At 37.1% G+C, this 25,665-nt stretch overlaps 1 protein-coding gene across 3 annotated transcripts in view; it reads right to left on the minus strand.

Annotated features, from left to right (window-relative positions):
• The window catches only part of mctp1b (multiple C2 domains, transmembrane 1b), an 84,439-nt gene extending 59,199 nt beyond the window's left edge, over positions 1-25,240 (minus strand). For all 3 annotated transcript variants that reach the window (XM_056466421.1, XM_056466420.1, XM_056466418.1), the window contains exons 1-4: positions 24,686-25,240; positions 5,115-5,229; positions 4,449-4,591; positions 25-104 (exon numbers count right to left, since the gene is read on the minus strand). In XM_056466421.1, coding sequence (XP_056322396.1) covers positions 25-104; positions 4,449-4,591; positions 5,115-5,229; positions 24,686-25,138 — 791 coding nt within the window. In that variant the 5' untranslated portion in view covers positions 25,139-25,240. The remainder of the gene's footprint in view (positions 1-24; positions 105-4,448; positions 4,592-5,114; positions 5,230-24,685) is intronic.
• Between the last annotated feature and the right edge of the window lie 425 nt (positions 25,241-25,665).

Consider the following 25,665-nt stretch of genomic DNA (forward strand, 5'->3'; position numbering starts at 1 on the left):
GCAGTGATAATGAAGACGTGATACCTCTGCTGCTCCAGAGACTCCAGGTACAGGTAAGCAGAACCCATAAAATCATCCTGAAGGCCAAAGTCATAGTCAAACACCTAAAAAAAAGAGTACAAAAGTAAAGCGCATTTTAAGAAAGAGATCATTCAGGATTTTAGTATAACCAGTTGTAAATGTAGCTTCTTTTTTACAGCTTTTTAATTACTTTACTTTTTTATACATTTTACCATACATGCAGTTCAACTCAGTAAAGTGAGTCAACTTTGAATCATGAACTGCTCCGACTGATTTAAAACTGTGTTTGATTATAAGAATCATATTTGCAATGTTTTACCAGCTCATAAGAGTGATTTGATCTGGGTTTCATCAGTCATGCATGATGCTTTTGATTCACTTAAATGAACTGACTCATTTGAATCATTTGCTTTGGAATCATCTACATACGTTGTTCATCTTGCAATGATACTGATTCACTTTCGTTTAAGTTATATTACGTCTGCATAATTAAAGGCGTGGCCACTTGAGTGACAGCTAGGTCTCGCTGGTTGCCGTCACTTCACCTCAGCTGATTCCGGCTGATTAGCTGCAGAACTGTTCATATACATTGTATTTTTGTTTTGTTTTACGTGGCTTTACACAGTCAGTTGCTTTTTGGAATGATTTCCTACAATTATCAGATGATATGGCATGCTGTGTGCACTTTATTGTGCTCACAAACCATTCACATGGCCTCCATTTCCCAGGTGAGTGAAATTATATACTTATCTACCATCTCTATAAATGTATTTGTTTTATTTAAGATCATTTATAATGTTCTTTAGAGCTGTAATGCCCTCCAGAATCTGACAGATTGATTAGCTGTAGGCTCTAGAACAGTCATCTGAAGCGCCATACATTTTTATGCCTGGATCAAAACCAAATGCTAGCAGGCATCACGCCCTGCCTCTTTGCCGAATAAAATAGTGACTGTTGGCCATGCTCACTCGCAGCTTAATTTGAGCTCTTCAGAAACCTATGGGTGACGTCACGGATACTACGTCCATATCTTTTACAGTGTATGATTCACACACTATGTTTTTGATTCACTAAACTGAACTGACTCATATGAATCATTTGGTTTGGAATCATCTACTTTGTTCATCTTGCAATGTTTCTGATTCACTATAAACAACAGAATCACACTTGACTTGTTCAGCATTTTTCTCTCTGTGATTTTTTTTGACTCTCTTCAAAGAAGAGGCTCAAAATGATTTATAAATTGTGCATCAGTAGTGTGTGGGATACACCCAGTAACACAGTTTGTTTTGATTCATTACAACAAATGGTCTCAGAAGAAACTGAACTACTACTAGCTCATTTATAGGAAACTGGACAAAGTCAGCTTAAACTGAACCGGCTCATAAGAATCATTTGATTTCTGAATAATACACTGTTCGAGCTGTATATTTTTTGATTCATTAGAACTAACTGGTTCTTAATAGTCATTCATTAAGGTTTCAGACTTCAAAAATTAGGTCTGCATAATTAAGGGCGTGGCCACTTGAGTGACAGCTATGTCTCGACGGTTGCCGTCACTTCACCTCAGCTGATTCCGACTGATTAGCTGCTGAACTGTTCATATACATTGTATTTTTGTTTTGTTTTTACGTGGCTTTACACAGTCAGTTGCCTTTTGGAATGATTTCCTGCAATTATCAGATGATATGGCATGCTGTGTGCACTTTATTGTGCTCACAAACCATTCACGTGGCCTCCATTTGCCAGTTGAGTGAAATTATATACTTGTATATCATCTCTATAAATGTATATGTTTTATTTAAGATCATTTATAATGTTCTTTAGAGCTGTAATGCCCTCCAGAATCTGACAGATTGATTAGCTGTAGGTTCTAGAACAGTCATCTGAAGCGCCATACAGTTTTATGCCTGGATCATCTAACCAAATGCTAGCAAGCATCTGCAGCCCCGCCTTTTTGCCCATGTTTGGTATCCCCTGGTCAGCGCGATGACACATGAATAAAATTGTGATTTTGGCCACGCCCACTTTATTTGCACTCTTCAGAAACCTATGGGTGACGTCACAGATACTACATCCATATTTTTACAGCCTACGATTCACACAGTATGTTTTTTGATTCGCTAAACTGAACTGACTCATATGAATTATTTGCTTTGGAATCATCTACATACGTTGTTCATCTTGCAATGAGACTGATTCACTATTAACAACAGAATCACTTTGGAATTGGTCAGCATTTTTTCTCTCATGTTTTTGATTCTCTTAAAAGAAGGTGCTCAAAATTATTCGTTAGTTGTGCATCATTAGTGTGTTGAATACACCCATGGATCAGCTCATTATTAAGGAAACTGGACTAAACCAACTAAAAATGAACCAGCTCATAAGAATCATTCATTTGATTTCGTAATAATACACTGCTGGAACTGTAAATTTTTGATTCATTAGAACTGGTTCATAAGAGTCATTCATTAATGATTCAGACTTCAAAAATGAAATTCACACCAGCTCATATAAGTGATTCATTTGGGAATCAAATTAACAGCTGCAATATACAATATGTTTTTGATTCGATAAAACATATTGGCTTATAATAGTCATTTCACGAGTTCACACTTACAGATGTTTAAGAATAAAGCGTATTTGTCGTGCTGTCCAGGGAGAGGGCTCTGAGCTCGGGGAAGACACCCCAACTTGTGTTATTTCCCTTATCGGGGAACAGAGAGAAGTTGGGGTCCGAGCGAAGTGTCTAGCCCGGCCCCAGAACGCTCCCTCGGGTAGGTAATGTTTAAGAGGTGGGGTGTCAGGGTGGTGGAGGGATGATAAAGTCGTGAGATACTGCAGGTAGGACAGCTTTGGTATTGATAGGGGTTTGGTCTAATACTGATTGGATAATAGAAGGATTGTCAATGACGTATGAATTTGATGAAACATCTGCATGTGCTCCACACGAAATTTGTTTATTAAACATCACTCGTTTAGTTTTGAAGCATATTGTTGAAGCAGTGTGTTTATGATTCATAAAAATGGCTTAAACAAGAATATATTTATGGTTTCTACAACAATATATTAGTTACACACTATTAGTCAAAGGCATAAATTCACGAATTGGCATACAAAAAAACAAATTGGCATCTACACTCACCGGCCACTTTATTAGGTACACCTTACTAGTACTGTGTTGGACCCCTTTTGCCTTCAGAACTGCCTTAATCCTTCATGGCAGAGATTCAACAAGGTACTGGAAATATTCCTCAGAGATTTTGCTCCATATTGACATGATAGCATCACACAGTTGCTGCAGATTTGTCGGCTGCACATCCATGATGCCAATCTCCCGTTCCACCACATCCCAAAGGTGCTCTATTGGATTGAGCTCTGGTGACTGTGGAGGTCATTTGAGTACAGTGAACTCATTGTCATGTTCAAGAAACCAGTCTGAGATGATTCACGCTTTATGACATGGTGCGTTATCCTGCTGGAGGTAGCCATCAGAAGATGGAGACACTGTGCTCATAAAGGGATGGACATGCTCAGCAACAAAACTCAGGTAGGCTGTGGCGTTGACGCGATGCTCAGATGGTACTAATGGACCCAAAGTGTGCCAAGAAAATCTCCCCCACACCATTACACCACCACCACCAGCCTGAACCGCTGATACAAGGCAGGATGGATCCATGCTTTCATGTTGAGGCCAAATTCTGAGCAGAGCATCCGAATGTGGCAGCAGAAATGGAGACTCATCAGATCAGGCAACGTTTCTCCAATCTTCTATTGTCCAGTTTTGGTGAGCCTGTGTGAATTGTAGCCTCAGTTTCCTGTTCTTAGCTGACAGGAGGGGCACCCGGTGTGGTCTTCTGCTGCTGTAGCCCATCCGCCTCAAGGTTGGACGTGTTGTGTGTTCAGAGATGCTCTTCTGCAGACCTCGGTTGTAACGAGTGCTTATTTGAGTTACTGTTGCCTTTCTATCAGCTGGAACCAGTCTGGCCATTTTCCTCTGACCTCTGGCATCAACAAGGCATTTGCGCCCACAGAACTGCCGCTCACTGGATATTTACTCTTTGTCGGACCATTCTCTGTAAACCCTAGAGATGGTTGTGCGTGAAAATCCCAGTAGATCAGCAGTTTCTGAAATACTCAGAGCAGCCCGTCTGGCACCAACAACCATGCCACGTTCAAAGTCTCTTAAATCCCCTTTCTTCCCCATTCTGATGCTCGCAGATCGTCTTGACCATGTCTACATGGCTAAATGCATTGAGTTGCCGCCATGTGATTGGCTGATTAGAAATTTACATTAACAAGCAGTTGGAGGGGTATACCTAATAAAGTGGCCAGTGAGTGTATATATGTATGACATGTAAATATTAAATTGGCATTAAGTTTCTTAGTTTCTACATACATCTATGTGATAAAAAGAAGACGTTTACCTTCATATACAGAGGCTCTTGTAAGTTGTCCACTATCAGGCAAACGCGCTCTTCCCAAACCGGGTTCAGGTTCTTCTGGATGATTTTACTACGGAAAACTTCTTTACCGGCTAGTTTAAACTTCACATAAGGGTCACTTGTTCCTGAAATGCAACATACAAAATACACCTTCATTTCTCACTGTGACCATATATTTACAGATACATCTCTTAAAGGGACAGTACACTCAAATATCAGAATTCTGGCAACGTTTACTCATCCTGCATTTGTTCTAAGCCTGATAAGCAAGTTATATAAGTTGTTATAAGTTGTATAACAGTGGTTTGATCTGGAGACAATCCAAAACTAATATTGCTGAAAGGGGGCTAATAATATTGACCTTAAAATGCCTTTAAAACAATTAAAAACTGCTTTTATTCTAGCAGAAATAAAACAAATAAGACTTTCTCCAGAAGAAAAAATATAAGAGGAAATACTGTGAAAAATTCCTGAATCTGTTCGACATCATTTGGGAAATATTTGAAAAGGAAAAGAGCAGGAGGGTCGAATAATTCTGGATCCAACTGTGTCAACCGATGCTACTGATTAGCATCTTTAAATAGCATCTTTTGTAATCGTTTTGAGTGAACTGTCCCTTTAAGATCAGAAGAAACAACAGCATCTCACCAGCGCGGTCTCGAATGGCGAGGTTGTTTCCTCTTTTCAGCACAATATCCAGCTGGTACAGTGTTGAAGTGGGCAGTGAAGGCTGTAAATCACCCTTAGCAACTGTATTAACACCCTGAAACAAAACAAACATTAGCCTGAAAACATAAGTGCACGTAATTATGACCTCTGCAAATATAGAGGGGTGTTCTTAGTAGGTGTTATTCTGAATGTGTTCTATAGTGTTGCTACAGTGTTCTACAGTATGGGGTTGCTAAGGTGTGTTCTACTGTAAGAGGTTGCTAGGGTGGACTGGTTTTGTCCTATATGGTTGCTAAGGTGTTTTTACAGTATTTTCATTGCTACACTGATGATACCCAGCTCTACCTATCAACCAAACCCAACCACAAACTCCCACCTTCATCCCTTACTAACTGCTTTGCAGGGTGTTCTGGGTGTGTTCTATATTTTTGCTAAGGTGTGTTCTACAGTATGTAGTTGCTAAGGTGTTCTGGGTGTATTCTATGGTTGCTAAGGTGTGTTCTGCAGTATGTGGTTGCTAAGGTCTTCTGGGTGTGCTCCATGGTTGCTAAGGTTAGTTTTACAATATTTGGTTGCTATGTGTTCTGGGTGTGTTCTTAGGTTGTTAAAGTGTGTTCTACAGTATGTGGTTGCTAAGGTGTTCTGGGTGTGTTCTATGTTTGTTAATGTGTGTTCAGCAGTATGTGGTTGCTAAGGTCTTCTGTGTGTGCTCTATGATTGCTAAGATGTGTTTTACAATATGTGGTTGCTAAGGTGTTCTGGGAATGTTCTATGATTGCAAAGGTGTTTTCTACAGTATGTTGTTTCTAAGGTGTGCTCTACAGTATCCATCCTTCAGTAAGTCATCAGATATGGGGTTGCTAGTGTGTTCTGGGTGTGTTGTACAGTATGTTGTTGCTAAGGTGTGATCTACATTGTGGTTGCTAAGGTGTTCTGGGTGTGTTCTATTGTTGCTAAGTATGTTGTACAGTATGGGGTTGCTAGGGTGTTTTGGGTGTGTTCTACAGTATGTGGTTGCTAAGGTTGGATCTACACTACAGGGTTGCCAAGGAGTTCTGAGTATGTTCTATGGTAGCTAAGGTGTTCTGCATTATGGGCTTGTTGAGGTGTTCTGGGTGTGTTCTAAGGTTGCTAAGGTGTATTCTACAGTATGTGGTTGCTACTAGGGTGTTTTGTGTTCTACATGGTTGCTCAGTTGTGTTCAACAGTATGTGGTTGCTAAGGTGTGTTTCTGAGAGTGTTCTAAGCTTTTGATTTGGTGTGTTCTATGGTATAGGATTGGTTAGGTGTGTTCGACAGTATGGGGTTGCTAGGGTTTTCTGGGTGTGTTCTACAGTATGTGATTGCTAAGGTGTGTTCTATAGTATGGGGTTGCTAGGGTTTTCTGGTTGTGTTTTATATTGTTGTTTTGGTGTGTTTAACAGTATGGGGCTACTATGATGTGTTCTATTGTAAGAGGTTGCTAGGGTGTTTTTAGTGGTGTTCTATATGGTTGCTGGGTTTATTGTACAGTATGTGGTTGCCAAGGTTTCTGGGTGTTTTCTATATTGTTCCTAAGGTGTGTCCTACAGTAAGGGGTTGCTTAGGTGTATTCTACAGCATTGGATTGCAAGGGTGTTCTGGGTGTGTTCAATGGTTGCTAGGGTGTGTCCTACAGTATGTTGTTGCTAAGGTGTGATCTACATTATATGGTTGCTAAAGTGTTCTGGGTGTGTTCTATGGTTGCTAAGGTGTGTCCTACAGTATGTGGTTGCTAAGGTGTTCTCTACAGTGTCCATCCTTCAGTAAGTCATCAGGTCCTCATTAATAAAGTATTAGCACATCTCTTCTTAATGAGTAAATGATTTGAGGAACCATTAATGTTTGTGGTGGAAGTAGTGCGGAACGAGTTTTAAGACAAAATGTAATAATTTGGAGCATCAGAAAACAAAACCACAAATTATGTCACATAAACACACAGGCAATATTTGGCGAGCACAACACACACTGAGAAAACACTTCCTTTTTTCACCCTTGAGTAAGCGATGAGGTCAGAAACACTTTTCTGTCAACGCTGAATGTGTTTGCAGTGTCAGCTGAACCCAGGTGATTTGCATTGTGGATCTTTTAGACATACTGTGTTTAACATCCTGTTTAATGACAATATTGAATGTGTCAAAAATAAAGAATATTATTAATATATCGGGGATTCCCCTGAACACATCCTGGTGTGGTGTTAGTGATGTGCTCATAGCTCACTGATGTTTAGAGAAACAATATTTATCTTCACTGAGATAACATCTCAATAGCGTCTCAATAACATCCAAACATAATGAAGGACAGCTTTCACTTCCTCGTCTGCTGAAACAGAGAGTCACAGCTCAAACTAACACCTACACATCTAGTCTAAATTAATTGCACCTAAACATGCAGTACTTCATTCACACCTAGATCATAACTTATAAATAAAAATATAACCACAACTATATTTAGTTTATTATATGCACCGGTGCACAATGTTGTTTATTTAAACAATGTCAAACATTGAAAGCCGATTTCTGATTGGCTGTCAATATTTATATTTATATATATATATTTTTTTAGTATTATCATTATTTTATTATTTTTATATATAGAAATTACTGTTCTGAAAATGGGGCTGCATGGTGGCGCAGTGGGTAGTATGTTTGCCTCACAGCAAGAAGGTCACTGGTTCGAGCCCCGGCTGGGTCAGTTGGCGTTTCTGTGTGGAGGTTTCCCCCACAAGTCCAAATGTGGTACAGGTGAATTCCGTAAGCTAAATTGTCCGTAATGTGTGTGAATGAGTGCGTATGAATGTTTCCCAGCGATGGGTTGCAGCTGGCAGGGCATCCACTGTATAAAACATATGCTGGATAAGTTGGCGGTTCATTCCACCGTGGCGACCCCAGATTAATAAAGGGACTAAGCCGAAAAGAAAATGAATGAATGTTCTGAAAATCCTTTCACAAATGTCGCCATTGTCACGTCTGCTGTAGTGCCATCTTGTGGTCTTTTGGGAACCAGGGAACTGTTTTGGTTATTGTTCCTGTTTTGCAGTTGTTCACATGATCACTACTTGTTTCCAGCTGTCATCATTGTCTACTTAGTGTTGTCTTTATAAGCTTTGTTTTGTTGTGTTCAGTTTGCCTTTGGATTTTTGCTGTTAGCTGGTGCACTCTGTTTACATGATACTGTTTTGTTCTGTTTGGGCTCTTATCTGGTCCTGGTCGGTTCACTAACTCATCATTTTGGTTTGTTTCACGTTTTGATTATGTTTTTAATTCCTGTTTAAACATTGCTTGATTCACTTTGTTTGTTGTTTTTGTACTTCTTGTCTCTGTTGGATTTTTGTGCCTGGCCTGTCCCCTTATTTTTTTTCTTCTTTAACTTAAATTGCTGCACTTGGATATATCTTGTATTTTTGTAAGTCCATCATGACAGCTTTGCGCAACTAATGTTTTTCATGAAGCTGTGGTGTGGAGTTTGCTCTTCTTTTATTTTATTTACAACTATTTTAGTATTACATATCTGTCCAACAAGCATTTAATGTAAATTTCTGGCAAATAATTCAGTTTAAAATGTGAATTTAAAAGTAAAATGCTTCAGATTTATGTGCCTTTTTTAGGGCTTTGCAATTTGGCAAACAAAAAAAGTTTATAATATATCCAACACAGGCTCATTTTGAAAATGTAGCCCTATATGCATTTCTGGAGATCGCGATTTATGTAGCCAGAGCTACGCATGGCTGCATTTCGTCTTTAAAATGAACGCTACGGGGGTGGTATGACGCCGTTCCTTTTCCCACTTACCAGCTGACAGCTTATCTCCATATGGAGGCTATGGCCGCTGTAACCAGTTTGCCCAGTAGCTCGCCATATATGTCGGCGGACTTGAGACGCAAAGAGGAGTTGACCACAATGACGAGGTTCGGGTCTGGTGAAGAACGGTTCCAGAAAGCCTCTGGTAGATTTACATGACAACAGCACGCACGAATGGCACTCGCGAGAGAAATTTGAGATCTGAAAATGTGCACACAGTAGCCTCTGGTGGATTTACGAATACAAAAACGGCAAAAATACGTGGCTCCTGGGACAGATTTGCCACTCTCTAGAAATGTATACAGGGGTACGTTTTCAAAAGGAGCCTGGGATGAATATATCAATATGACAATAATATTATCTAATAACAAAGAGAATTAAGATTTCTTGGAAACAGTTTATTCTAAGTAGACCTTTTAACACATACACTCACCGGCCACTTTATTAGGTACACCTTATCCCCTCTGAGCTCTGACATCAACAAGGCATTTGTGCCCACAGATTTGACGCTCACTGGATATTTCCTCTTTTTTTGGCCATTCTCTGTGAACCCTAGAAATGGTTGTGCATGAAAATCCCAGTAGATCAGCAGTTTCTGAAATACTCAGAGCAGCCCGTCTGGCACCAACAACCATGCCACGTTCAAAGTCACTTAAATCCCCTTTCTTCCCAATTCTGATGCTCGATTTGACCTGCAGCAGATCGTCTCGACCATGTCTACATGCCTAAATGCATTGAGTTGCTGCCATGTGAATGGCTGATTAGAAATGTGCGTTAACAAGCAGTTGGACAGGTGTACCTAATAAAGTGGCCGGTGAGTGTATATCATATAGTACTTACAATCAATTATGCAATTATTTTTGTATAATTTTTATATTTCTATTATATTTACAATACTTTTTTCTTTTCACTAACTGAAGATTTGTGTAAATATAGTTCTGTTCTGCTGTGATATTGAGAACTGGGAAATATATATATAATTTAAACTAGTAATGTACATTCATTCATTCATTCATTTTCTTTTTGGCTTAGTCCCTTTATTCATCAGGTGTCACCACAGCGGAATGAACCGCCAACTTATCCAGCAAATGTTTTACACAGTGGATGCCCTTCCAGCTGCAACCCAGTACTGGGAATAAACTAGTAATAATTAGAATTTAAATATGTCCATCTTATAATCATTTTAAATAATCATAATTATGACTTTTGCAGGATGCTTTTTAAAGTCATGTGAGCTTTTAGAGGTTAAGGGTCACGGGAATGTTAAATCAAATCAAGTTCAAGATCCTGCATAAACAGTGACACCTCAAACTATTTATTTTCATTAGAGACACAATCAAACTGTCTCCTTGTATTCAGCGAGTGTGAGCAACAGCAAATGCCACACAGATCCGTTCTTTATACACAAATACATGCTGATTGCTAAAGTAATGCCCCCAGCTTTACCAATAAAGTTGGTTTCTGTGTACGTTGTTGAGAAGTTCAACAGGAAGATGCAACAGTTCACACTGTGGTATTTAAAGTTACAAGCCAACTTCCTGTTAAACAACAGCCTTTGAAGGTATCGCCCTCACCGTTCACTTACACTTTCACATTCAAGTGGTTCAAAACTTCTTTCTTCCGCTGAACAAAAAAGAGGATACTCTGAAGAATGTTAGACTATTAATGTTGGAAACAAGCCATCGACATCTACACTACCTGACAAAAGTCTTGTCTTGATCCCAGTTTTAAGAGCAACACATAATAACTTGACTTCTAGTTGATCATGTGTAAAAGTGTCAGAAGGTGGATTTCTCTGCTGAATCATCTGTTGATCTGCATCCCAATCATCACCAATACTGCAGAAGACCTACTAGATCCTGCATGGACCAAGATTTTCACAGAAATCAGTAAAGTTCGGTGAAGGAGAAATCATGGTTTGGGGTTTAATTCAGTATGGGGCGTGCGAGAGATCTGCAGAGTGGATGATCAACATCAACAGCCTGAGGTATCAAGACATTTGTGCTGCCCATTACATTACAAACCACAGGAGAGGGACAATTCTCCAGCAGGATAGCGCTCCTTCTCATACTTCAGCCTCCACATTAAAGCTCCTGAAAGCAGAAAAGGTCAAGCTGCTCCAGGATTGGCCAGCCCAGTCACCAGACATGAACATTATTGAGCATGTCTGGGGTAAGATGAATGAGGAGGTGTTGAAGATGAATCTAAAGACTCTTGATGAACTCTGGGAGTCCTGCAAGAAGGCTTTCTTTGCCATTCCAGATGACTTTATTAATCAGTGATTTGAGTCATGTCAGAGATGTATGGATGCAGTCCTCCAAGCTCATGATGGAGTCAGACACAATATTCATTCTGTTTCCACTGCAGCATGAGCACATATTCTATACTGGACATTATTGAAGGTTCAGTGAGCAGACTTTAGTCTGAGCAGAGTCAGATCTTACTGTCCTAATGAAATCATTAATAATCAAGACATGATCAGATTTTATTGTGCTCAAATAATCATAATCTAGAAGCCTTTGCCTTTCATTTAAGCCACTTCTGGTACTAAATGATCAACTAGAAGTCAAGTTAGTATTTGCTGTTCTCAAACTTTGATAGGAAACAAGACTTTTGTCAGGTGGTGTATAGGAACAAAAAATACAATGGATGTCAATGGCTGTTTTTGCAGCATTCTTCAGAATATCTTCTTTTGTGTTATATCATTAGAATGAGTATAACATATTATATATGACAACAGATGATGACAGAATTTCCGTTTTTTTGGGTGAACTTCCCCTTTAAATGAGTGAAGTCTGTGGTTCATTGTAGAGCCTCAGGGGATCTGCCTAACACACTTATAGTAGAGGTAATGTTGTAAGATTGGAAACGTGATCTGTTTAAAGCAACACTCACTTTTTTTTTTTTTTTTGTAAATATTCTCATATTACATCTCCATTAGTGGTCTTCTCTTCTGCCCCAAACATGAGCTAAACATCAGAATCATTGATTTATGTTTAATATATCTTCGCATGAATGTTTATTAAATGATTTCCTTCATTTCTATTCTCTTCTGATCATAGCGTTTCTCTTGGTTGCGCTGCTTCTAGTAGTGCTTCCCTTTTTGGCTTGACACTATCATTCACTTCCATTAGTTTTAAGACATCAATTACATCTCGTTATGCTGTTTCATATTGCAAACTGACATTTTCTTACTATGTTATTCTTCGTACTCATGAACACACTTGTTTATAGAGGAAATACACTGTAAAAAATGCAGGGTTCCACACAATTCATTCATGTTGTCCCAACACAAATCGATTAACTTAACACTTTTGACAAATTTATGTGGATTGAACATAAAAAAATTAAGTTGTCCCAATGAAATCTCAACAATTGTGTTGTTCTAGCTCATTTAATTAAGTAGTTTAAACAAGTAAAAAAAATAATAATAATTTTGAGTGTAGTTTGATGCTTTTTTCAAAGTGTTGCCTGCAAAACTGTTGCAAACAATTTATTTGTGTTGAACAAATTCAATTTAATAATGTTCAACTTAATTTGTTTGTTTAAATTCAGCCCAAATAAATTGTTTACAACCACTTAATGTAAAAAAAATCCAAGCAATCATCTTTGAATAATTTTTTTCAGTGTGTTTATTACTCCTTGTCATTTCTCCCGAAGGAAACAAGTTTTAAACTTCCGCATTGCAGAATAAGCTCAATAAAATCTAATGACACAGACAGAGCTGGAGCTCCATACCAAAAGTCAAGTCCAGACATGTGCTGGAGTAAAGAGAGCTCCTGTATGATCCTGAGATGTTTGTATGACTTTCTGCTTCTCTGTCTGCGGCTGCTATAAGAAAATATTGAATATTGATCGTTTGCATACTGAAATTCAGTGATTATTAGAGTAAAACTTGCTTTATGTTATTGGTTTCTCATTCATAACTCAACAGCAGCCATGCATGTGTTTTCTATTTGATTCTTTAAAGAAACAGGCTTCAGAAACAAACATGGCAACACTTTAGAATAAGGTTGTATTAGTTAATGTATTTACTAACATGAACAAACAGTGATCAATGCATTTATTACAGTCTGAATAAAGCTGAATGAAAATAAAGCCATTGATTGTTAGTTGATGTTAACTGGCAGTGCATTACAGTTTACAAGCATGAGTTCGGATGCAAATAATGCATTAGTAATTGTTGAACTATGATTCATAATTGCTGTACTAGTGTTGTGCGTTATTAGTTTGTGTTATTAAATATAATCAGTAACATTAATGAAACCTTATGGTGAAGTGTGACCAAAAATATTTCTACTTCTCTGCTGCTGCTATAAGAAAATGACTAGATTACTAGAGTAAAACTTGATTTATTGGTATGGGTTTCTCATTTATGACTCAAAACAGAAGCCATGCATGTGTTTCTATTTGATTATTTAAAGTATTAGGTTTCTACCACAGAATAAATAAAAAACTGGTTGTTTTAGTAATGAATTTACTAACATGAACAAACAATGAACCATGCATTTATTAGAGTCTTTGTTAAAGTTAGTTAATGAAAATAAAACCATGCGTTGTTAGTTGATGTTAACTCACAGTGCGTTAATGTTAACAAGCATGAGTTTGGATGTTAATAATGCATTAGTAAATGCTGAACTATGATTAATAACTGCTGTACTAGTGTTGTGCATTATTAGTTTGTGATAGTAAATATATTAAGTAACATTAATGAAACCTTATGGTGAAGTGTGACCAAATATATATTTGCAACAGCATTCTGATGAGTTTGATCATGACCGTAATCGATTCACTCAGCTTTTTTTCAGCACAATTTCAGAAGTGTTTCCTATCTCCTTTCTTGAAATTTGGAGTTTAGCAATGACTTATTATGGAGTAATCGTCCTTTTTTCTCAAGTTTTACAGAACACAATTATATAAATTTCTCAAATATTGTTGACACATAAATATCTATATTTCCAAAAATCTGTTCAGGCATGACCAGATCACAGTTTAGCCCAAAAATACTGATTAATTTAACTCTTTGTGGACTAGATTGGTTTGGCGTATGTTGAGTTGTGGAGCCTAAACACTTTATAAATGATTTATTTTATTTCATCTATTTTTTCTTATGCTTTCTTGATGATATTGTATAGGCTATATGCTGAACTAGTGTGTTTCCTACACTAATAAACTTCTGGTGACCTGTTATTGTGAGTTTTTTTTTCATTTTATACGGTTCCTTTTACAGCATCGATGTTGTAATGTAATTAAAATACATTCAGTTTAATAGACTTTGGCATTCATTTAGCTGCTCAAGCGTAAAACGAGACAAAAAGCTGTTTACTCGCACGCGCCCGTCAGAATCGGCAGGCTAGCGCAGAAGCTCCATTGAATATACTGGGGTAAAATGCTCATATTATAAACACATGGCAGGGGAAAATGTAATGTAATGCAGTGTTTCTTGTACAATCTGAGACCCACTTTATATCGGATATCACTCAGCCAGTGGAGATGACTGATTTTTAAAGTAAACAGACCTTAAACGTGCCGATTTTGCAATGGCAGTTCACTGGAAGTGCTTAACCCAGGTTACTGGCAAATTAAAAGTCCTATTAGCATGCTTCGACATATATCCTATTATGTTGTGTACGACATTCTGTGCATTGTGAAATGGCCTTTGTACTCTTCATGTTCTAGTTAATGTTGATTTTTATTTTCTTATGCTAAAAACAAAATATATATATATACTTTTTTTTTTTTCGTAAATACTGATTGTCACCTGATATATTTATACTTTGACACCATCCCTCAGCAATTACAGTCACCTTCAATAACTTTGGTGGATGTTTTCAGTGAATGCACACCTGAATCAGGTGTTTCTGCATGACCACTTTGACTTTTTGTTCATGCAAAGTGACATGTTTGCATAGTCAAACTCATTTCAGATCCACATTCACACAAAAAGCATGTGCCGGGGCTTGTCTTTTTATGTTTGACTGCAAAAATAGCTTTTCCAATTCTTCTGGAACAACACTATTCGCTAACACTTTAGTTTAGGCCACAAACAAACCATTAACGCTACTCGCTTAAAGGGCACCTATGGTAAAAAATCTACTTTTCAAGCTGTTTGGACAGACATATGTGCATGTATGGTGTATAGAGCGTCATATTGGGGTGATATAAGCACACCCAGTGCTTTTTTTTAATTTAACAACATAAAAAACGGTGGACCAATTGGAGCGGTTTTCAAACCGACCGCAACTTTACGTAGGAGAGCGCTCCCCCCGCCCACCAATATTGATTGACAGGCGCGTCATCATATCCTCAGTTTGTTGATTCACGTCCGCCATTTTTAGCGTGAGTCGAAGCGATATCACTAAAGGAACACTCTAGCTCTATTTTTAGATGCAAGGCTCATTGGGCTCAACACAAGATCAATATTCTCCACATTATCGCTCTAATCAGAATTATTGGTTGTATCTTTAGGTAGGTTTGCAAACATGTGTACTTCTCATTGAGTCTACCTTATACTTCAGCCGTTTGCATTTCTCGTGATCCCAGAAGCTCCCTGTGATCTTAACTAGCATGCGTTTTACAATTATAAACATCGGTTTCTATCAGGGTACACTCAAGTTGACGGCTGGGTGCCGCGGACCGCTGCAGAAACCTGTTTAGAATTCAAAAATGCGTGGTGCGACGATTCGGGACACTTCATGTTTCTGCCGCGCCACAGAGAGTGTCTGGTGTGCCGTGTCGCGGCTTCGAGCGGCGCATCCGGTGCCTCAGTCAAAGTTAATTCAGTGTGCGTGGTTATTAGTTTCTGTGTACAAGCTCGACACTTGAAACTAGCACACAGTTGGCTGTAAAACTGTACAAAGACACAAATGATTTTGTACTCTCTGCTTGGTCTGTGTCCGAGTCGTACATGTACGACTGAATGTAGATCCTCTCACTCCTTCCCCTCTCTGTCTGCCTGTCTCTGTTGCAAACGCAGAGCAGGTGAGCTCATGGCCCCGCCCCCTTGTTACGTTGGGTGGGAAGCCGAAACTAATTTACATGTGAAGCAACACACCCCTAAATCAGTGAACTGTGGACACGCCCCCAACATGACACTTTTTAACACATTATAATTAAACAATCTGAATTGTGTTTTAAACTGAACCTAAACTGGCACACTCAGAACAACCAGAATATTAATATTAAATCATAAAAAAGAGGTCAACTATGTGCCCTTTAATAAACCACTGAACAGCTATTTATTAATAGTCAGTAAGGTACCTGTTGGGTTTAGGATTTGGGTAGGATTAGAGATGCAAAATAGGATTATACTTTATAACTACTAATAATGAAGAGTTTAAATCTTTTTTTTCTCAAATTACTTTATTTTAAGGTTTATTTATATATATACACACACAGAACAAGAACAAACATCGGCTCGTACTGTAGACATACAAAAGACAAGAAAACAAAAAAGAAAAGAGACCATAAACAAAGATCATAGTCACAAAACATACAATTAAAACTAGAGAACGTACTGTATATAACTTACACCTCAGAGGGTCACTGGATCACTGCCGAGGTGTAGATTTGTCAAATAAATCAAGAAATTGACCCCAAAGTAGCCACTAATTTTCTTATGGAGCAAGTCTGAATCTCTCCATCTGAATAAGATTTCAAATTAGAAATCCAGTTCTGGATTGAGGGAGGTAAAGGTGATTTCCAATTGTTAAGCATTAGTCTTTTAGCCACCACCGTAGCTTGCATTAAAGACTCTTGCGTTGTTTAAGGGAGAGAAGATGTGCTTTGTGAGAAGCCAAAGATGGCAGGTTCAGCATCTGATAGAAAAGGTCTGCTATACGCCTTGGAGTACCAGTCAAATGTTTGTTCAGAATCTATTCAGTAGGGGACAGAGACAAAAGACGTGAGCAACTGTGTCCTCTGCTGTCTTGTGTCTATCCCACATTGGTGAGACAGAAGGAAAGATTTTATGGAGCTTGGCTTTAGTGTAGCGTAGACGATGTATGACCTTGAATTAAATCAATACTGAGCATGACAGTATTGAAGTCAAGCAATTTCCCATGTGTCTGCAGAGAGTTCGATTCCTAAATCTTTTTCCCAGGCAACTTTGAATCTTATAGAGCAGGGATTCTCAACCGGTGGGCCTCAGCGATCCTGCAGGTGGGCTGCGAGAAATTAATTCTCATTTAGGTATGGGATGATAACCATTTTTAAGGTATACCGCGGTTTGTGAAGGTCAAGGTTTTAAAGCTGCCAAAATTTTCTGTAATACCGTTCTTAAGGTATGTGTAAGATTGTTCCAACCCTTGTCGGCGCCAATAGCCTAGTGGTTAGTGCGTCGACGCATATAGCACCCAGATGCTCGCCGCGACCCGAGTTCGATTTCCGGCTTGAGGTCCTTTGCTGATCCTTCCCCTATCTCTGCTCCCCACACTTTCCTGTCTGTAAATCTCCACTGTCCTGGTAATAAAGGTTAAAACCCCTAAAACGCAGTCCCGTGGACATTTCTGGAGACCGCGTAATACGTCCTGGGAGGTACGTATTTTTGCAGTTTTCGTTTTCACGAATCTGCGAGAGGCCGCTGTGTGTGCTTTTTTGCATCTTGAACGTCTCGCTGAGTGCCGTTCGCGCCCGCGCTGTTCTCGCGTAAACGCTGTCGAACGACCGTCTGTCTGTCTGATTGACTGGGCGACCGGCCAATCTGCTGACCCACCCTCCTCCTTGACTAAACCCAACCAGTTTTACCGATTGACCTGCCTGCCCGCTTACTTCCCTAAACCCAACCAACAATTTACAAAAGCCGTCCAGAAAAAGAAAAGCCATCGTCTGATTTTTTTTACCACGTTTTCGGATTTTACCACATTCTCACCCTGTTATGTACTTGTTCACTTTATTTTTTGCATTCTGTTTTTGTCTTGCCTGATTTCTGGAACCGCTCTTCCCCGGACTCGAACACGTTCGTCGAGCTAACTGGACAAACTGGTTGCAGCGGGAAAGCCCTCCACACAGAGGTAAGCGGTCAGTTGGTAAGCACGAAAAGAATCGGTGACATATCGACCCGTAGCGTTTGCTTAAAAAAATTAAATGCAGCCATACGTACCTCCGGCTACACAATTCACAGTCTCCAGAAACGTCTGAGGGGCTACGTTTTCAGAATGAGTCTGGGTTGGATTTTTTTATTTTTTTTTTTTAGCATAACAGTATCTCCAGCAAAAATGATATCCAGATGCTGTTTTAAATTGCAATGAAGTCAGTGTTTTTGAAACTAATAAACAGAGCAGAAGTCAATGATTCATTTTCATTATTTAGCCTGACATGTTTACTGCTCATAAATATTTTAAATGTTTCTCCAAATAAAATACATTGTGTTCAGAGCGGAAACACATTGTAAAGCAGTAATCACAATACCGTGAAGTTTATACCTAAGGTTATCATACCATCATAATCTTATACCGGCCCATGCCTACTCTCAATATTATACTATAATTTCTGGATTTCATTATTAATAAGCTATATTAAAATGACCAAACAATTGCACTCCTATTCTCCTGTTCTCTGATCGATTACTTCAAGCTCTGTGCAAAAACAGCCTCATGATCGCATCTGCAACTAGTACAAGTCTGTTCATTCACAAACAGTGTGAAGTGAAAGTGAAAGTCTAAAATATATCCAAATAGTTGTCTAAATTATTGTCCTGTGAGTGTTTTATAACAGACGCGCGCCCATACAGGAGGATCTCGCAAAGCTCACTAACGAGTGTGTCTGCTATAGAATGTAAAATAAACTTGCGTATGAGCTTCAGACATGCTCTGGCGGAGCTGTTCACTGTTCCTGTCAGCGATCTCCCAATAGCTCCGAACTCAACAGCCATTGAATTTAGGTTGTTTTACTGTATTTTACATTTGTCTGTATATTTAATAGTAGATATTCAGTCAGTCCAGTTTAAAGCAGAAAATGGTCTTTTGCAATTTCCCTGTTGACCTGTGGATCCTTGATAAAACAAACAGTTAATTTCTTAATAAAAGGCAGGTAATAAGCCAGCAGTTAACAGCATGTGACCAGTGTTGGGTGTAATTAGATTCTATTTTGGCAGAAAAGTAAAGTAAGGGATCACTGTTAATGTTCAGGTCATTTAGCTACAGTACCTTATCATGTACATGTTTAAATGCTGTTCATCATCTCATAACAGTTCTGAAGCAGAGAAATTAATTAATCAAGTAGATTAAACATGCTTGAGAAACAATACAATTCATGTCAATATTTGGTATGTATGAAATATTGTGCCATTACTTTGAAATGTTTTGTGTTTTGATGCATATAATGTTTACTATTATTATTATTATTATTATTATTATTATTATTATTATTATTATTATTATTATTATATTATTATTATTATATAGTTTTTCATTTTTTAATAAAGCTGAATGTCCTGTTTGGCTATGATTTAAGTCGTTGTTTGGACTGTGGGGGAAACCGGAGGAAACCCATGCCAACACGGGGAGAACATGCAAACTCCACACAGAAACGCCAACTGACCCAGCCAGGACTCAAACCAGCGACCTTTTTGATGTGAAGCCACAGTGCTACCACTGAGCCACCGTGCCAATTAAATCCAATTTTAATGATAATCTTTTTGTAGTAACTTACCCAACACAGGTTGTGATCTAAACTAAAGCATTACTTCTTACTATTCTGTTAACTCCTGTACGGTTTAGCCTTGACGTTGTGTTTTTCTAGAGATGTTAGTATTCTCTCAGCCTGAGGGTGTTTGTCAAGGCAATGTGAAGAAGATGAACTTGCCTTAAAGTAAAGACAACAGAAGCCAAACATTTAGTAAACGTAATATATCAGGTCGTAAGTATACAGAGTTTTAATGGTTATTCTGTCTTTATGAGTTGCTTTTCTTTCATTGGTTTCCATTTGACGTCTAATAATAATCTATATTTTGCATAAAATTGAATTTACAACCTCTATTTTATACAAATCGAAAGCATTGAATGCATTGAAATTCCAAATAGTCAAAATATTATGACTATTATTAATATTATGATATTATAACTAGCCAAAATCTTTATTAGTAAAAGGCCCACACAGATTTTTGAGCCCATCATTCAATCTATTCATTCACGTGCATAATTATGTGTGTATAAGTAAATATATTCAGCTTTTATACCCTGTATTTATTCCAGTAGTATTTTTGAATGATATGCAAATGATTATCTGAGTAATGTACAACACCGTTTGTAAAGTAAAGCTTGATATGTCTTTTAGTGGTTGTGTTATACAGTACCAGAGACTTTGTTTATCAAACAAGTGGTTCATTTTTTCAGCTCCAATATCTCACAATCACTCATACACACAGTAAATCTGCAATTTACTTGTGAAACATTTTGTGCGCAAATAATCAGTCATCTTTATTTCTATAGTGATTCTGCAATGTAGATTATGCCAAAACAGCTGTAATAAAAGAGCAATTCCATGCAAAAGTTAACCTTGCCATGCAAAAAATTTGGTTTTTCGCCAAAATATCGAAAGAGTTTCTGCGTTTATTGTAAGTGAGGGTTTTACAGTACTTTAAAAATACTCAAAAATGTCTCTGTTTATGTTTTTAAGCTATTATATTTCATTTACCAAAGACACAAGTGCCAATTTCACATCGGTCACATCCATAATAAAGCTTTTTCCTCATAAATGCAAAATTGACAAATAAAATAAGATCAATCATGCTTGTTGAATATAGTGAGCCAACTCTTATTCTTTTGATTAGCATTATTTCTTTTGGCTTGTGCGATTTAATTCACAGAATTTCTATAAAGTATGTGGTATACTAAATTCACAGACTTTTGGTCACATCCATAATGCATGTTTATTTTCCTCATTTAAAATATAAAACGTGTTTACAGATTGATATTTTTCTGCTCGTATAACTCTGTGGTTAGTTGTTCTGGAAAATACAAACAGATGTTTCAGTATAATGTTAACATACTTTCTCTGTGAATTTATGATTCGAGATTTTACCTCAAATGCCACATCCATAACACTGGAACTGCTCAAATAAACAATAATAGATCAGCAGATGCTGTCTAACCCTAATAACCCACTTTACATAAAATACAACTATTAATAATGTATTATTGTGTATTAAATGTATTAAATTTATTAATTTATTTAAAAAAAATAAAACATTACTAATGCTTTGCTTCTTAGACTTTACACACCTGAAACTTGTCTATAGCACTTGTTCACTGCTGCTCTTATAGTTGTGTAAATTGCTTCCTTGTCCTCATTTGTAAGTCGCTTTGGATAAAAGCGTCTGCTAAATGACTAAATGTAAATGTAAATTGATTATTAATTATTAGAATTATCTACTTTTGAAGCTTACTCTAGCGCTCACTCTTGTTTAAAACAAAAATCATTCTTGCTTTATAAAAACTAATGTATTTACTAACATGAATGATCAATACATTTTACTACAGTATTTATTCATCTTTGCTAACAGCAGTTAATTAAAATAAAATCATCAATGTTAGTTCTTGTTAACTCAACAGTGCATTAACTAATGTTAACTAGCAGAACTTTGGATTTTAATAACATTAGTAAATGAACTATGATTAATGAATGCTGTAAAGGTATGGTTTATTGTTAGATCATGTTAATAAATACATTACCTAATGAAAGCTTATTGTAAAGTGTGAATTAAAAATCTATAATAATAATAAGTTAAACTAATAATACAACTAGTTGTCCAATAAAAGCTAGCTTCTTTCTCTCACATTAAATACTCCTCGATTAGAATCAGAATCAGTATCAGAAAGAGCTTTATTGCCAGGTATGTTCACACATATGAATTTGTTTTGGTGACAGAGCTTCTACAGTGCAACAGGATTACAGAGACAGGACAAAAAACAGATAATAAATATATTTTAAAAAAATAAAAAAGTAGTGGATGCAAATATACTAATTGACAAGTGTATGTACATGTTTATTACTATATACAACGTTATATGTGCAGCTGTTATGTGCAAATTGGCATGTAAAGTGTGTTGTTTAATAAGTGTATATGTGTATAAAAGATTACCGTTTTTTTATTGCTTTTACTTATTGTTCCCTTTACATTTAGTTTCTCTGTCTTTGCTTACTCCTATGTACAGCACTTTGATCAACTTCGGTTGTTTTTAGATGTGCTTAATGAATAAATATTGTATTGTATAAAAAATGGCATTTGCTGTTTGTTCAATCTACTTACTTAAATTGAGCTGAAACACCTTTATTGTTTTACATTCAATCCAGCCTGATCTCACGAGGAAACGTTACTATTTTACGTTTTGTCAGTTTAGTTGCTTAGTCAGTTCAGTTGTATGAAAATGAACGATTTTAAAAAGGAGGCATGGCACCAAACCCTGCCCCTAAACCCAACCGTCATTGGCGGATGAGAAAATTTTACTAAATTGTATAAATGAGATCAGACAAATATATACGAATTTGCTCGAATAGCTAGAATTATTTCTGCAAAATTGTTGAAAACAATTTAAATGTGTTGAATTTAAACAACCAAATTAAATTTAGTAATGTTAAACCTAATTTGTTTGTTTAAATTCAGCCCATAGAAATTGTTTACTACCACTTAGCTTAAAAAATGTTAGTAAATCCAAGGAGTTATTTTTGAATATTTTATTTCAGTGTAAATCAAAAAGTTACGAATTGCCGTAAGATAGCATTATTTGAATCAACTTAAATGTATATTTATTAAAGTAAGCTAACTTAATTCCTTTATGTTGACCTAACACAAATAGATTTTGTGGAACCGAGCGCTTTTTACAGTGTACACTCCAAAAACAAAACGTATTAAATTTGGGCTGAATCAACACAATTATTGAGGTTTTTAGATGGACAACTTAACTGTTTTATATTCAATCAACTTTCATGTTGTATCAACACAAATCAATTGTGTGGAACCCAGCATATTTTACAGTGTCCACCCAGAAAAGACATTTGCCATTTGTTCAAACAACTTATTTAAATGAAGATAAAATGACACAATTCTTGTGTTTTTGGGACAACTTAAATGTTATATGTTCACTTAAATTTAAATTTGTTGATTTCTTCATGTTGTCTCAACACAAATCAATTGTGTGGAACCCAGGATTTTTCACAGTCTACACTCAAAAAATTACATTAAACTACTTATTTAAATTGAGCTGAAGCAACTCAATTGCTAAGTTTTTTTTGTCAGATAACTTAACTATTTTATATTCAATCAACTTAAATTCATAAAAATTAATTAATGAATGTTGCCCTAACACAAATCGATTGGGTGGAACCCAGCGTCTTTTACAGCATACACTCAAAAAATGCCATTTGCCATTTGTTCAAACTACTTATTTAAATTGAGCAGAAGCAACACAATTCTTTATGTTCAATCAACTTAAATGTATAAAAACGAATAAGCTAACCTAATTTCTTCATGTTGTCTCCACAAATCAATTGTGTGGAGCTCAACAGTTTTTACAGTGTGCACTCACAAAATGACATACTTATTTAAATCGAGCAGAAGCAACAAAATTATTGAGGTTTTAATTTGGACAACTTAACTGTTTTATAGTCAATACCCTTAAATTTGTAAAAAAAACAAAAAAAAAACTAGTAAGTTAACTTAATTTCTTCAAGTTGTGCCGACACAAATCAATTGTGTGGAACCCTTCATCTTTTACAGTGTACATTCAGAAATGACATTTGCCATTTGTTTCACACTACTTATTTAAATTAAGATGAAACAACACAATTCTTGTTTTGGGGGGGGGGGGCAACCTAATTGTTTTATGTTCAGTGAACTTAAATTTATAAAAACTAACAAGTTAACTTAATTCCTTCATGTTGTCTCAACACAACTCGACTGTGTGGAGCTCAACATTTTTTTACAGTGTACACTCACAAAAATTAGATACTTATTTAAATTGAGCTGAAGCAACTCAATTATTGAGGTTTTTAGATTACAACTTAACTGTTTTATAGTCAATCAACTTAATTTTTTAAAAACTAATAAGTTAACTTAATTCCTTCATGTTGTCTCAACCCAAATCAATTGTGTGGAACCCATAATCTTTTACAGTGTACACCCAGAAATGACATTTGCCATTTAAACTACTTAATTAAATTAAGCTAAACCAACGTAATTCTTGAGTTTTGGGGACAAATTAATTGTTTTATGCTCACTCAACTTAAATTTATATTTAAAAAGTAAGTTATCTTGATTTCTTCATGGTTTCTCAACACAAATCAATTGTGTGGAACCCAATTTCTCACAGTATACACACAAATATTATGACACTAAACTACTTATTTAAATTTAGCTGAAGCAACTCAATTTTTGTTTTGTTTTTTGTCGGACAAGTTAACTATTTTATATTCAATCCACTTAAATTCATAAAGATTTATTAATTAACTTAATGTTACCCTAACACAAATCAATTGTGTGGAACCCAGCATCTTTTACAGTGTACACTTTAAACTACTTATTTAAATTAAGCTGAAACAACACAATTCTTCAGTTTTTTTGTCAGACAACTTAATTGTTTTATGTTCAGTCCACTTAAATTTGTAAAAACTAACAATTTAACTTAATTCCTTCAAGTTGTGCCAACACAAATCGATTGTGTGGAACCCAGCGTTGTACAGTGCCCAGCATTACTACTGCAGAGGAAACATCCGAAGAATTACATAACATCTTACCACACTTTTATCGCCCTGTTCTTCATCACTGTGCGTCTGTGCATCATCAGTGCATGTGGAAGCAGGTTTATACTGAGACTCCAGCAGCTGGGAGAGCGTCGGTTTGGGGCTGACGGATCTTTTCAGCTTCTGGATCTCCGCTCCGAGCGACGCTGCAGCCGCGTCCGCCGTACAGGCACTCATCTCCGGCGTGCCGCAGCGCGTCCTCCCGCTGCCTTCACCGTCCGCTGCTGCGCTGTGCAGATTGGGTTGAGACGAAGACACAGCTCGGTCCAAGCCATTTGCACGCTTCTTTTTAAATATCCGAAACACACTTTCTTGCTTTCTGTCTTTTTTGCTCAGTTTGGGGCTGCCAGGGAGTTTGGATTTTCCGTGGAAAGATTTCCACAAGCCCCGTTGATTTTGCTGCTGATGGGATGGAGAAACATCATCCACGTCCATACTCGCTTCCATATGTGCTCTCTGCAGTCTTTCCAGTCAGAAGTCACCCTGAGGTTAATGTTAAAAGCATGCAAACCAATGCAAATTGCTTTTACTTCATTTGCAGGACATGTCGACATGCGGAAGTACTAGTGATGAAAAGAGCCCCTCTGCAAACCTTTATAAAAATGAGTCAGTCCCGCTACAGCCTGTAGCTGCTGCTCATCCACGCCCAGTATTTCCAAAAAAAAAGTTGCATGCTTAAATAAACGCGATGCAGAACACCGAGCTTGTATATTTACATGCACTTCTGTTAAACTCCTTGTGGTTTGTGTTGTTAATCCAATACGACGTGATCGAAGGATGTTTATGCAAATTTAGGACTGTATGCAAATGCTTTTTTTTTACCACTGGACTTGCAGCATTAGGCGCTGTGTAATTTGCGTTGTTTACTTTTTAACTAATCCATAAAAGTGAACTAGTCGTTCTCATTCACATCATTTACATATAAACCACGCCCCCTTATTTTGAAGTTTTGGTCTAATAGATCTCAAGTGTAA

This window comes from Danio aesculapii, chromosome 10, assembly GCF_903798145.1.
Source record: "Danio aesculapii chromosome 10, fDanAes4.1, whole genome shotgun sequence".
Lineage (NCBI taxonomy): Eukaryota > Metazoa > Chordata > Actinopteri > Cypriniformes > Danionidae > Danio > Danio aesculapii.